The sequence below is a fragment of the Hippoglossus stenolepis genome, chromosome 12, assembly GCF_022539355.2.
Source record: "Hippoglossus stenolepis isolate QCI-W04-F060 chromosome 12, HSTE1.2, whole genome shotgun sequence".
Classification (NCBI taxonomy): domain Eukaryota; kingdom Metazoa; phylum Chordata; class Actinopteri; order Pleuronectiformes; family Pleuronectidae; genus Hippoglossus; species Hippoglossus stenolepis.
In genome coordinates, this window is record NC_061494.1 from 23,052,134 (window position 1) to 23,064,710 (window position 12,577).

The following is a 12,577-nucleotide window of genomic DNA, read 5'->3' on the forward strand; positions in this document are numbered from 1 at the left end:
CAATTTAGGGGTCAGTGTCTTGCCCAAGGGCACTCTGGCATGCAGACTGGACGTGCCAGGAATCGACCATCCAGTTAGTAGACGACCCGCTCTACCTCCTGAGCCACGACCCTAACCATACAACCAAGTCTTCACCATCAAAAAGCCATTGAATTTGTCCTCACGACACTGGTACTGAATTCAAACTGGTCTTCACACAGAAAGACACACACTCAGCAACACTGCTCATAAGGTGAGAACAACACAAGCCACCTTATCACAGCTGGTCAAAATAGAGTAAAGTGATTTTAATTGCTCCCTGAAGGACGTGTTGCTCCCCTTCTTCTGTCTGTTGTAAAGTCACAGGTCCGGTTGGAACTGGAGAGCTCAGAGCATCTGGTGGATATAACCTCTCCTATTGACGGACAGTCTCTGTGTCAGGTGTCCACTACAAGTGCTCATCTGTTTATCTCTCAGAAGCATGGTTTATTTTAATGAAGGTGTTTTATAAAGGTAAACCAGGAGGAGGCTTAATAAACTTTCTTTATACATCGGTATTACTGTTCCCTAAAACACTGGTCGGGTCCTATTTTACACTTTATGCATTAAGCTACGAGCGATGATCAACTGGAACCGACATACGCTCAAGAGACGGGGGAATTTAGGAATAAATCACCTTTCACTCATCTGTCTCTTCTGTCTCTTCTGTCTTTTCCACCAGGCAACCAGACAAACTCGTGGTGGTTTGGACTCGCAGAAGTCGACGGAAATCTTCCAAGGTTCGTAATTGAAGAGTGACACGAAGTCAAGAAACAGTAAAACACAAAGTACAACTTATTAATCTACAAATACAATATTTAAAAAAAACCTTCTTGTGTCCCCCTCGCAGTCCCACGGCTGGCAGCCTGGTATCAAGAACCCCTACAGAGGAGTGGTGGTGTGGCCTGTTCCAGAAAACATTGAGATCACCGTCACTCTGTTTAAGGTAAGTTTCAGCTGTTTCACTGACACCAGCATCTGCTCGGTCTTTAGAACACGAGGTCTCTCTGACTGCATGAAGTCTTCTCTCAAATATTGGATGAATGAAGTCTTGAGAAAATATTTGTTTATGGTAGGAATGTAACCGCAAACAGCAGTTTTGGCTTCATTATGCATGGAAACTACTAATAATACAAAATGCTTTTACATTTTCCATCTTCCAGGACTGTTGATACATTTTAATTTGTGCATACAAAGAGTTTGGACTGTGACTTTTGAACTCTAAATGTATTTCATGAATAAAAGTCTTAGTGATACAGTTGTGTCTGCGAACTACATACATGTACAGACAGTATCTGTCAGTGTGCCTGGCTTACTTAAACATGCCGGGCCTGTGTGCTGACAGGCAGCCTCAGAGCTCAGTGTCCTGTTACCTCTCGATGTTTTTACCAGAGCTCCTGCCACATGCACTTCCATACCTGCTTCTGCTTTGTTCTAATCGGGCACGGAATGTACTCGTACTGCCTTAAGTACACTCACACACAAGGACAAGAAGAGAAATCTGAAACTGAAATGATCTCCTTTGTAGAAACATGCTGTGAAGTCTGCTAGTTACAATATATACATGGAAAAGTTCAGCTTACATGCAAACTGGCTCAGTTTTCCAGGCCACACTGTACATGTCCATGTGTCTTTATTCTCAGCCCACTTCCACTTCCCGTCCCAGAGGAAGTAATAAAGCTGTTTTTGTGATGAGACCCAGAGCAAAGCCACCGACTGCACAACTCGCTCCATCACCGCTGCTGGACGAAGCCACACAATAAATATCATTACCCCTGACGTCAATAAGACTGTTTGTTTTTCCCCCACTGCACCAAAGTGAGAATTAAAGAGTTAATTTCAAGGTTAATGTAATGTGAATATCAAAGAGGGAGTCCTGACTACAGGAGGAAAACTGCTCTGATAGCTTATCATGTTCTTAAAGCAAATACTTGCCTCTTTAGAAACACATTAACAAGAGAATGTCACAGCAGTTAGTTAGTTTGTTAGCAGATACCTGAGTTTTATATTTGCACTTCTTGTACTTCTGGCTCCACAAAGTGAGAAATATCTGCAGGGACGTAGCTTATTACATATTTTATCACAGAGTCTTATGGGAGGTGAAAAGTGATTAAACCAAAGCAAGGAGGTAATGATCACATTAAAGTGCAAAGCTGAGTGTCATCTCTCACTGGAGTCATTTGTTAAGTTTTTAAAGGGATACTCCACAAGTTTTATTAATAGACAGTAATTAAAATATTGTAAAATCGCTGTATAATGTATTTGTATCCCTAATGGTTGCGTTATGGGAAGTTTATGACTTTTTGGAGCTTGCACCATACCAATGACAAAAACTACAGAAATCCCAAACTCCACTGCAACAATTTAAACTATTTTTTTCATGAGACCCTCTAATTTATGGAAGAGCATCAATAAATTGTTGGAGAACCTCTTTTAATATGAAAAATATTCCTTAACGCCGGTCTAAATCTGTCAGACTCTATTACCGAGATATTTCTGCAGCCGACAGAAGGTTAACGCTAACGGTGATTTAAAGATACTCCCAGCTCCATCTGGCCCGAAGCTCTGCAGTGAAAACGGCCGAGCTCAGCAATATTCCAGCCTGCACCTCAGGGAGATTCACAGCAGCAGAAAGCCTCGGCAGAAGTTTGTGGACGGGAAGAAGAGAACTTGAATTAAGAAGTAACTTAGTGCTTGGACGGCTCATTGTGTAGACAGAATTGATTCTAGCAGAGACGATGTGCAGGAAGCCGAGTGGGCACTAAGTAGCATCCAGTCCTGAACACATCTGGCACTTAGCCTGGGAATTTTTACATCATGCGTTTTTTCCAAACCAGTAGAAGAGCGAAATGTTTGCTCGCACAAGTACAATAATTAGTATTTAATCAGTGAAGATCTTTATCACTGTTAAAGCATATTAACAGCAATACTCTCTCGAGATGTTGCAGCTCTAAAGCACAAAAACACTGCAGATAACAGCTTCGAGAACAAGCTGAGATTTGAGAAGTCGTCATGTGGTTGTAAAATAATAATGTGGCATTTAAGATGTGAGAGGATGATGCAGCTATGTGACCTGCAGTGTGTGTGTGTGTGTGAGTGTGTCTCTGCCAGACTGCAGGAATATTGATTTACTGGGGTGTGTCACAAGTGCAGTGAGACTGAGACGCATCAGTGCATGTGTTAGACACACTGGAGCTCCACCGGTTCTATTCAATGAGATTTTATCGCTAAATCATTTTGTCTTATCGCATACTATTAGAAATGGCTTATTTTGATGGTTCATCTCAAAGTTATCAGTTTGTGATAATGATAATTAGACAAATGCAGCCAATTGAAGAAGCTTCCTCCTCCTTCGGCGTTATTGCTCCATAAATAACTTAATTAACATTTCATTTTATCTTCCCATTGACAAGTCAGTTACTTGTTGTCTTCAGTTGCTTCCACAGTGCGACGTGCATGTTTGTATGATTGTACAGTGAGTGAGTGCTTTAGTGTGTATCTATGAGTGCACTGGTTTAATGTATTGACTGATAAAGTGTTTTTCATGCATGATGCAGTTCACAAGCACAAATAGTCGATTGAAATAATCTGTTGATGGTGATATTGACATTGTACCAACAACATAACATTACTGTATCTAAAGAAAGAATTTGTTTTAACAATTTAATCGTAAAGTGTCGACCAGACAAATGTGTTAACGCTTCTGTCTGCTCTGATGTACGATACATGCATGTTCTTAATCATGTCTGTGTATGTTGTCCCTGCAGGACCCACATGCAGAGGAGTTTGAAGACAAAGAGTGGACGTTTGTCATTGAAAACGTGAGTAATAGATTATATCTTTTATTCTCTGGTCCCTTTGCTTTCTGTCTTTGTTAGTGCGTTGACACTCTGTCTCTCTTTGTGTCTGTTACTGCACAGAAGTTCTGTTTTTGTTATTTTTAATGTACTAAATTATTATTACTATATGATAAGTTTATGATTATAGTCATAAGGCTCATTTACAATGACTGTGATTACAACTTTAATCAAAACAACACAGAAACAGAAAATGCTGCTACTGATGTAAACCCCTTTTATGTTACATGTGCAGATTCTGCCACCTTGTGGTCAGATTATGCAATCACATGCTTCTCTGTGTGAATACAGGTTCTCAGGTTAAATTTAAAGGTGTTGACTCTCAGCCGCCCCCATTTATTTTTCTTTGCCCATTTGTCATTCCCAGAGAGATTCTCTTACCGTTTTCTTAGTTTGTGGTAAAACGTTCACTTTCCTGTTTGAAGCAACAGGAACAGCACAAGTTTAAATATGAGTCGACTGCAACTCGCTTCCATTCGTGGTGAAGTGAGAAGCTGATGAATCAGAATGAGGGAGTGAACATGTGCTGCTCAGAAGGGATTTTCTGTGTTTTTAATAATTGTTTGATTGATATCTTCTGCATGGTTAATTTAAATAACGCCGACATGTTGAACAAATTGGGCCGTTGTAATTACATTTTGAGATTTTCTTGTTACAGCCTTAAGTAAAAAATTAAGTTAAAGGTGTTTACTTGGATGGAAACTTATCTCAACCTTGATTTCAAGGAAATTCAAGCCTTTACACGTGTTGACAAAATGTGTCTATGTGATTCCTGCTGTGATTGTGTTTTGCTGTCATATAATCATTTTATGGAGTTTTTAGAAATGATCTCTTATCTTGCAGATTTACTGCATCTTAAGGAAACTTAGAGTTTTCTCTTATGTCAAAGTGAAAACAATCAGCATGAATTCATTTATATTTAAGCAATTAGGACAATTTCAAGACTGACTGACTAAGATGAGCAAATAAATGTTGGCTTATGAACACTGATATTTGTAAATTTGTGAACAAGAGCTGAGCTCATCATTAGTAATCAACGACGACAGACCTCTTTGACTTCTCAGCCCGCTTTTAAAGAGCGTGGGGGAACTGAGCTCTTTGACTCTGTCACTTTCTGTACATCTCAAGCTCAAAGGAACGACGGAAGAAACTGCTCAACATTTTTGTCTTTGATAAAAAGCTGAGAAGACAAGCAGGTCAGCCGGTGCTCTGTGGCTGGAGCGTGGGAGAGAGCGAAACGGAGGCGAGAAGCAGAGAGAAAAAGACAAGTTTGCGGGTTTGCCTGTGTCTCTGCATACCTGACTAATGACAAAGATCAAAGCAGGAATGGAGAGCATAGAACAAGGTAGAAAGGAGGGAGGAGAGGGAGACGGCAGCCTCGTACATTCACACGCTCAAATGTTAGCGTTTGTCTCCGATATTCAGCAGGAAACCTTTAAAATATGAAGAACTCTAAACAGAGTTTGGTTGGTTTGTCACAGCAGCAGCTCTCCTGGTTCAGGAAGCAGAGGATCATGGGTAACATCCTCCATTTAGTTGTGTTTAGCTCAGTGAGACACAGTCACAGCTCCACTCAACACATTGATAGACTGTTTGCTCTTTACAGGAAAAACCACTTAAAAGCTCAGACACGGAGCCAAACAATTAAACACCACGTGTGGCTGCAGAGGGCGCTGTCGCCCAGTACAAGTTACACAGTTTTGCTTTAAATCAAAGTCTGACTTTATAGTTGAAGCCTTTTTTCTTTTAATATTGTGAAGATGCTTTTTTTAAAGTTTTAAAACTCTTACAAATCATCCTAGCATCACACGTTTATTGCCACTATGGTAATCGAGCAGTCCATGGAATGTTTCTTTGTCTGCTAAATATCTAATGTTCACTAAATACTAAACACTCCTTAGAAAGAGAAAACAGACTGAATAATGGAAGATAAAACAAAATAAAGAAATGTATAGAAAGAGAATATTTTCCTTAACACATCAAGATATGGACATGCACCTTGTTGACCTGGTGTTTTTGATGCTGTTGAATACTATCACTGCATTGTAGTGAGTGACTGAGACGTATGAACAGAAATACACAGGAAAGTAGGTTTGTAGAGATATATCATCCTTCACAAGTCAAAACCCAAGTCTGTCTTTTAATTGGAAAGACTTAATAATCTTTTAATTGCGATTTCTCACGATTAACTGAGCAGATGGGCAAAAATCAAGGCTCTAACTAAACCATCCACAAGAGGGCAGTCTACCCTAAGATCTGTGGGAACCCCTTTTGTGATACTCTCTTCTTAATTCATTGGATCACTTCCTTATGTCAGCTGTGTGTTTGACTGTGTGTGAATCAAGAGGAAAGGTATCTTTTGTATGTCTGTGTTGATGTTTGTGGGATGGAAGGTGTGAAGTTGTCCACACATATTAAACAGTGTGTGTATTCGGCCTGTGTGTGTGCATGTAAAGAGCTCAGATCCCCCCCCACGCCACCCCCGTCCTTCAGGTATCTAAGCTAATATAAAGTCAGGAGAGGTGAATGAATGCAGCGGTGAGTGCTGCTCTGAGGAGGAAGAACAGAAGAAGAGGAGAGGTGAGCTCTCCTGACCCCTCATCAGACGGCGGAGGAGAAAGGGGAAGAATACGCCATTGTGCCCGAGCGCCGGAGATGATGAAATTCAAGATCCCTGCGCTGTGGCTTCGTCTTAATCTGGGGGCCCAACCTCGCACTAGGCTAATCCCTCCCCGTCGAATTACTGGCCCTGGATAGATTGTATTTTGTCATTGAAAATGGCAGTGTCAAACACTACCTTTTTCTCTCCTCTATTTGTTCGTCTGCCAAGGCAAATCGCATAATCAAAAGATGGCAAGAGAGGGAGAGAGCAAAGAGGAGAAAGTGAGGGAGAGAGGGAGGGAGAGAGAGAGAGGGAGGGAGAGGTGGAAGGCGTAAAATGGCTATACAGTAGTATCTCTAAATTGCATGCTACCCTTGCCTTTCACCCCTTTTCAAATAGGTGCGTATTATCAAAAAGGTGGGCAAATTGAGAGTCAAAAGATTGCACGGCTATATTTGACGGCATTGTGCTTACAGGTTATTTTGTGTGTGTGTGTGCATGAAGGGGGGTGTGTGTGTGTAACGTGTCTATATAGAGTCATGCCTATGTGTATTCTCTTTGTGTTTGCATATCAACCAAAGCTGGAGATGGTAGACCAACTTCCTTCTGCATCAAAGCTTCATGGGAGGATTTAAATAACACACACGTGCACACACAGGGCCGCAGTATTTAAAGTGAGAAGCTCTTATGTCTGAACACATTGAATAAACAGTGATACACACACACACTCGGAGACCCACTCACTCTGTTCCTCTCTCCCTCCAACTTCACCTTTTTACAGTCACATTACATCAATGTCACCCGGGAGAGAGAGAATTTCCACGTCTGCTCTGCAGAGTCACAGCTCCCACTGTTTGACTGTCTGCTGCAGGTCGCCACATTTTAAATATCGATTTTTGAAATAGCCACTTTAAGTACAGGGGGCCTTTAAACCCCCTCTTCTAATACTTCACAGTCACTGAACCAAGGAAACATAAAGAACAAACAACGCCCTGTCCACATTAATGAGGCTGTTTTGCAAACCAACATTTTTCCTCTGGAAGGAAATTGTAAAAACGTTTGCGTGTGGACGTGAGGCTCAAACTCAAAGTGCAGACTTTCAGAAGCTCTCATTGTTGCTTTGTGTAACGAGCATGTGCCGGAAACAACAACAACAACAACAACAACTGCAGCAGCTTCATCCCGGTTTCTGTGTTTGGTTAGCACTGCTAGGTCTAATTACAAGTTTGTCGCTAAATTAAGCATCATTGCAACCACATTACCGACGTTCTCAGGCGTCCGCCTCGCCCACTATTACTTGGACCACAGCATTTTCTCTGCTATTTGACACATCATTGATTTTTAGATGTTATCGCCACCTACTGGCCCGGCATGCTTGTATGAGCATTTGTACTCATTTTTGTGTTCTCGCCTGGACAGAGATGGGATTCGTGTGGATTTAAAAAAAATTAATAAAACAGATGACGTATGGACAGAAAATATCCACAGTGGTGTTGACAAGGCCTTGTTTGTTTAGTTTTACTTAAATATAATATTTAAACATCCAAATGAAGAGTGTAGGGAGCAATATGTTACTTCTGTGCCTGTAGAGGTGTTGTCATCTTGGACCCTGAGGATGTTTCTGCCATATTGTTGCTGCTTTCTTTCTCCTCCTCTATCTCTTTTTCACCCTGTTTCTTTCTCTCTCACACTCTCGTCTCTGAGCTGATGTCCTGTCTATTGTGGACCAGCTCCAACTCCATTAAGGCCATTTCCACACCACATACCTCCCACTTAGCCACAGTCATACAGTCGCACAATGTCACATACTGACAGAGACGCACACACACACACTCGTCTCACTGCACAATCTGAAAAACCATGACACCAACCACTCACACACACGCACAGTCCAACCCATCACCTTTATACACACACACACACACACACTGGGAGACACAAACACACACCCCCGCTCTCTTTATTGAACCCATAGCCGTGGAGTGTGTACGCCCCCTCCCTCCTCCGTCTGGAACACATTACGTAGGCCAGTGGCTTGTGAGCGCTGACTGGGCCTCGGGGAAGAAAAACACAATTATTTCAGCCCTCAGCTATTCACGCAAAGGTGACAAAAGCTGGTATGAAGTATGAAATCCCAAAAGTTTCCCCCGTGCCGAGGCCCACAAATTGGGATTAATTTGCGCTCGTGTGCACGCGTGTGTCTCTAAAGTTTTCACCTTTTGCTCGTTTTCCCATTTCTTCAATAGTTTGGAGAAGTCGGAAAGCGTCGTGCATTGTGTCTGGTAGAAGAGGGTGTGCGTCTGCTCGAGCTGTGTGTGTGTGTTTGTAATGCTGATTCTAAATAACTAGAAATTAATAACTGGTCTATAAAATGTAAGTTATAACTTCAATAATTTAATTTATACTTAAAATTTGGTAGGAGGTAAATTATTGTGTGTGTGTGTGTGTGCGTCTGTCTGTGTGTGTGTCTTACTGTTGAAAAGCAGGGGGGGGGGTGTACTCCTAGAATGGGATCACACATTCACACACGCTTTTCAAATTAATTTAATCTAATTAATCGCCCTGAGGAGAGGCAACAGATGCTGGTGATTACCCACCATGCCTGGACCCCTCCCTAAGTGGGCACACACACACACACACACACACACACACACACACACACACACACACACACACACACACACACACACACACACACACACACACACACACACAGAGCCATTACTATCACAACTCTAAATGCTGCCATTTCCTGCCAGTATGCAGCCAACATGCAATGCTTCTGTGTCAGTATCTCTGTGGCTGTGTGTTTGTGTCTTTGTGAGAAACTGTCTGGGGAGATGTGTGTCTAGTGTTATGTGCTGTGTGTGTCTGTGCGTGTGTGGCTTGAGGGTGGCAGCGGAGGCCGGGTGGTCCCTCCTGTCGCCCTAATAGGCTTTACTGGCCCCTAATCCACACCACACCGCCCCGTCACATGGCTGGTCTGCTGACTTACTGCCACCACCACCATGAGGTGTGCGTGTCACTATGTCTCTGTGCAGGTGTCACATTTGAATTTTGTGTGTCTGAGCAAGTGTGGGTGGCATCTTTCCTTTTTAGGTTCAATATATTTGGATATATATTGAAAAAACTGAATTTGAACATGTTACTAAAGCAATGGGAAATATACTCTTTGGGCATTTTATATTATTTTCTAAAATCAAAACAGCAGAAAACTCATATATTAAAATACATCCTTTAAACACCATAATATATCGCTTCATGTACTTCATCTCTTCTAGAACATACGTGCACACACGCACCTTCAGCTCTGTACAGTGTCGGCACAGCCAGGCAGACGCCATATCTACTATCTTTGTGTGTGTGTGTGTGTATTTTTGCTTACATGCATGTTGGTTAATTAAACTGATTAAACTGTTCCCCCTGACGATGTGGGGGCTTTGCTTCTTTGCTTATGTCATCTTTTTCTTACTCTCTTCCCTCTCTCTCTCTCTCTCTCTCGCTCTGTGTTTGTGAGTAGATTTATATTTAGTGTCTCCTCGTATTGTTCTGTCAGCTTCACTGTTTATCCTTCGTCCTTATGTTCTCATGTGCTCCCCCGCATGCTCTGTGTGTGTGTGTGTGCCATGTTGTGCACACAAGACAGTACGTTCTTTGTGAGTCCGTGTGCATGTCTTCCCATTTGCATTTGTGACTTTGTGTTTGTGTGTCGTGTGAGCGAGTGTGTCTTGTCCCACTGGTTCAGGTTGTGACCTCGGCTTTCATCTCCTCAGTCTGAGGCTCCTGCAGCCCGCTGCGCTCCGCTCCCGGCCAACAACATGGCAGATGTCACCAGACACCGCAGCAAACACACAAACACAGACATACACACAGAGTCATATCTACACATGTACATCCTCTCATTCACACAGTGTCTGTCTTTCATATACACATGCAGACTCACAGCGTGTGTGTACACATACACTATATAATCTCACACAAAGACACACTCTGTCACACACACACACACACACACACACACACACAGCAGCAGCCCAAGCTGGTTTTTGTTTTGCCTCATACAGTGTGACGTTTGACCCCCAAAATAAACATCAAAACACATGTGTCACCTGGGAAACATCCGTCTTTCCACCTGTGTGGCCTTCACACCACAACGAGCCAACTGTGTGTGTGTGTGTGTGTGTGTGTGTGTGTGTGTGTGTGTGTGTGTGTGTGTGTGTGTGTGTGTGTGTGTGTGTGTGTGTGTGTGTGTGTGTGTGTGTGTGTGTGTGTGTGTGTGTGTGTGTGTGTGTGTGTGAGAGAGAGAGATGTTGATGTTATGATTGTGGATCAGTGTCCTCATTCACACCATTATTTTGGCTAAACATTTTACCACTGGTAAATATACAGTAGACACAAAATGTGTCATTTGTAATGTGAGATACTGTCATAATTGTGCTTTTCAATATTACATTATAAGATACCGGTTATAGAACTCTGAAGTCAAAGTCTTATCAGACACGACTTGTTTACTCTTAAACTTATCACACCATCTTTAATGAAGTTTGTTGACATGTTTCTTTCCCACGATGTTTTTCACTTTCCATATCTGAGCTGCAGTACTGAAATCCACTCGGAGGCTCTCACTCGTACGTGATAGTCGGCCACACCCTCTGTTATCAGTCATCTCTGAGGTCACCCTCTATCACTCCATGGCTACACATCCCGTCACCTGCCCTTCTCCCCCGATCCGCTCTAATCTGACTTTCTGCTCTCTGTCCTCGTCTCACTTTTGTTTTTGGTCTCATGTGTTACCTGGAAATGACGGGTGGTCAGGCAGCTCTGGTGCGACGCGACGCCCGATTGGACAGTTATTATCAGTTATTATCTCCGTCTCTCGGTTATTTATTTTTCCTCTGTGCGACTTAAGATGGCTGCTCGCGATGGAGACAGGCCTCTGTGGCCCGCAAAACACAGGCCCCGTCAAATCCCCCTGTTTATCCACAAGCTTGACCCGCTGGGCCTGCGTGGGCCGGTCGTTTCCCTGGAAGATGCACGTGTGGGTGGTGGGTGGGTGGTGGTGATAGGAGATGTGTCTACATGCATGGAGGCACATGTGATGAACTTGGGTTAAACTTGTGTGTAGGGTGACTCCTTTGACATTATCTCCTCAAGATCCGCTCATTGTGAGTACGTGTGTTTGTGTAATAGCATTTTAGGGTGGGAACACACACGCGCACACACATACACACACAAACACACACACACACAGTTTCTGGTGAATTGAGGCGACTGTTCTGCTAAGTGGCAATGAATAGGGTCTTGTGATGTGCTCTGATGCCAGTGCTAAGCCAGCCACTGACAGTTAGACTGATCCCCAAGCATGTCTCTGTCTCTGTTTGGGATATAAATCTGTACTCGCAATGCACCCATGGGTGTTGAGGAGATGCTAGTGAAGGACACATTCTCGATGTGAGACTGGTGATAATATCGGATATGTCACTTGTTATAAATTCAGTAAAAGATGGTTGCCTTTATAGTATAATAATAATAATGTCCAACCCTGTTGCTCCTCTACTTCAAGTCTTTTTAAGCCTTGTTTTATTAGACGACAACAATATGACCTTAATGAAAAGTATCATTACCTGGAATAAATTTGGGATTTCAATGGGTCTGAGCATCGTCAGAAACATTTTGGATAATATAAGTACACAAGTCAAGTCTAGTTGTTATAAGTTAGTTTCAGTTCCTAAGTCAAAGATCATTGACTACATGGCTCGAGGTCCATATCTAGAGATGACAGGGAAATTGTTTGTGTGTCCCACATATAAATGCACATAAACAGAATGCACATCAGCAGAATTGGGAAAACCCTATTGTTCTCGCATTGGGGCAAAAAGGAATTTCAAAGAACAAGCACTCACCCATGCACACACATGCACACACATACATGCACACACACCAAGGCACACCAGCTCCTTATCCAATCCCTCCACTAATTCCCCCTTGGTAGAAGGTGTTCATTGTTTCTCTTTCATTCTAATCTCTCCCTCTCCTTTTTTAAAATCCATATTAGATTCTCTTTGAGTTGGCCACAATCAGAGGCACTGAAGCAGAGCAT

General features: G+C 42.5%; 1 protein-coding gene across 7 annotated transcripts in view; it reads left to right on the top strand.

The window, feature by feature from the left end:
• ehbp1 (EH domain binding protein 1) overlaps positions 1-12,577 on the top strand; it is a 126,406-nt gene that overhangs the window by 13,009 nt on the left and 100,820 nt on the right. For all 7 annotated transcript variants that reach the window (XM_035172478.2, XM_035172479.2, XM_035172474.2 and 4 more), the window contains exons 3-5: positions 701-758; positions 869-964; positions 3,786-3,839. In XM_035172478.2, coding sequence (XP_035028369.2) covers positions 701-758; positions 869-964; positions 3,786-3,839 — 208 coding nt within the window. The remainder of the gene's footprint in view (positions 1-700; positions 759-868; positions 965-3,785; positions 3,840-12,577) is intronic.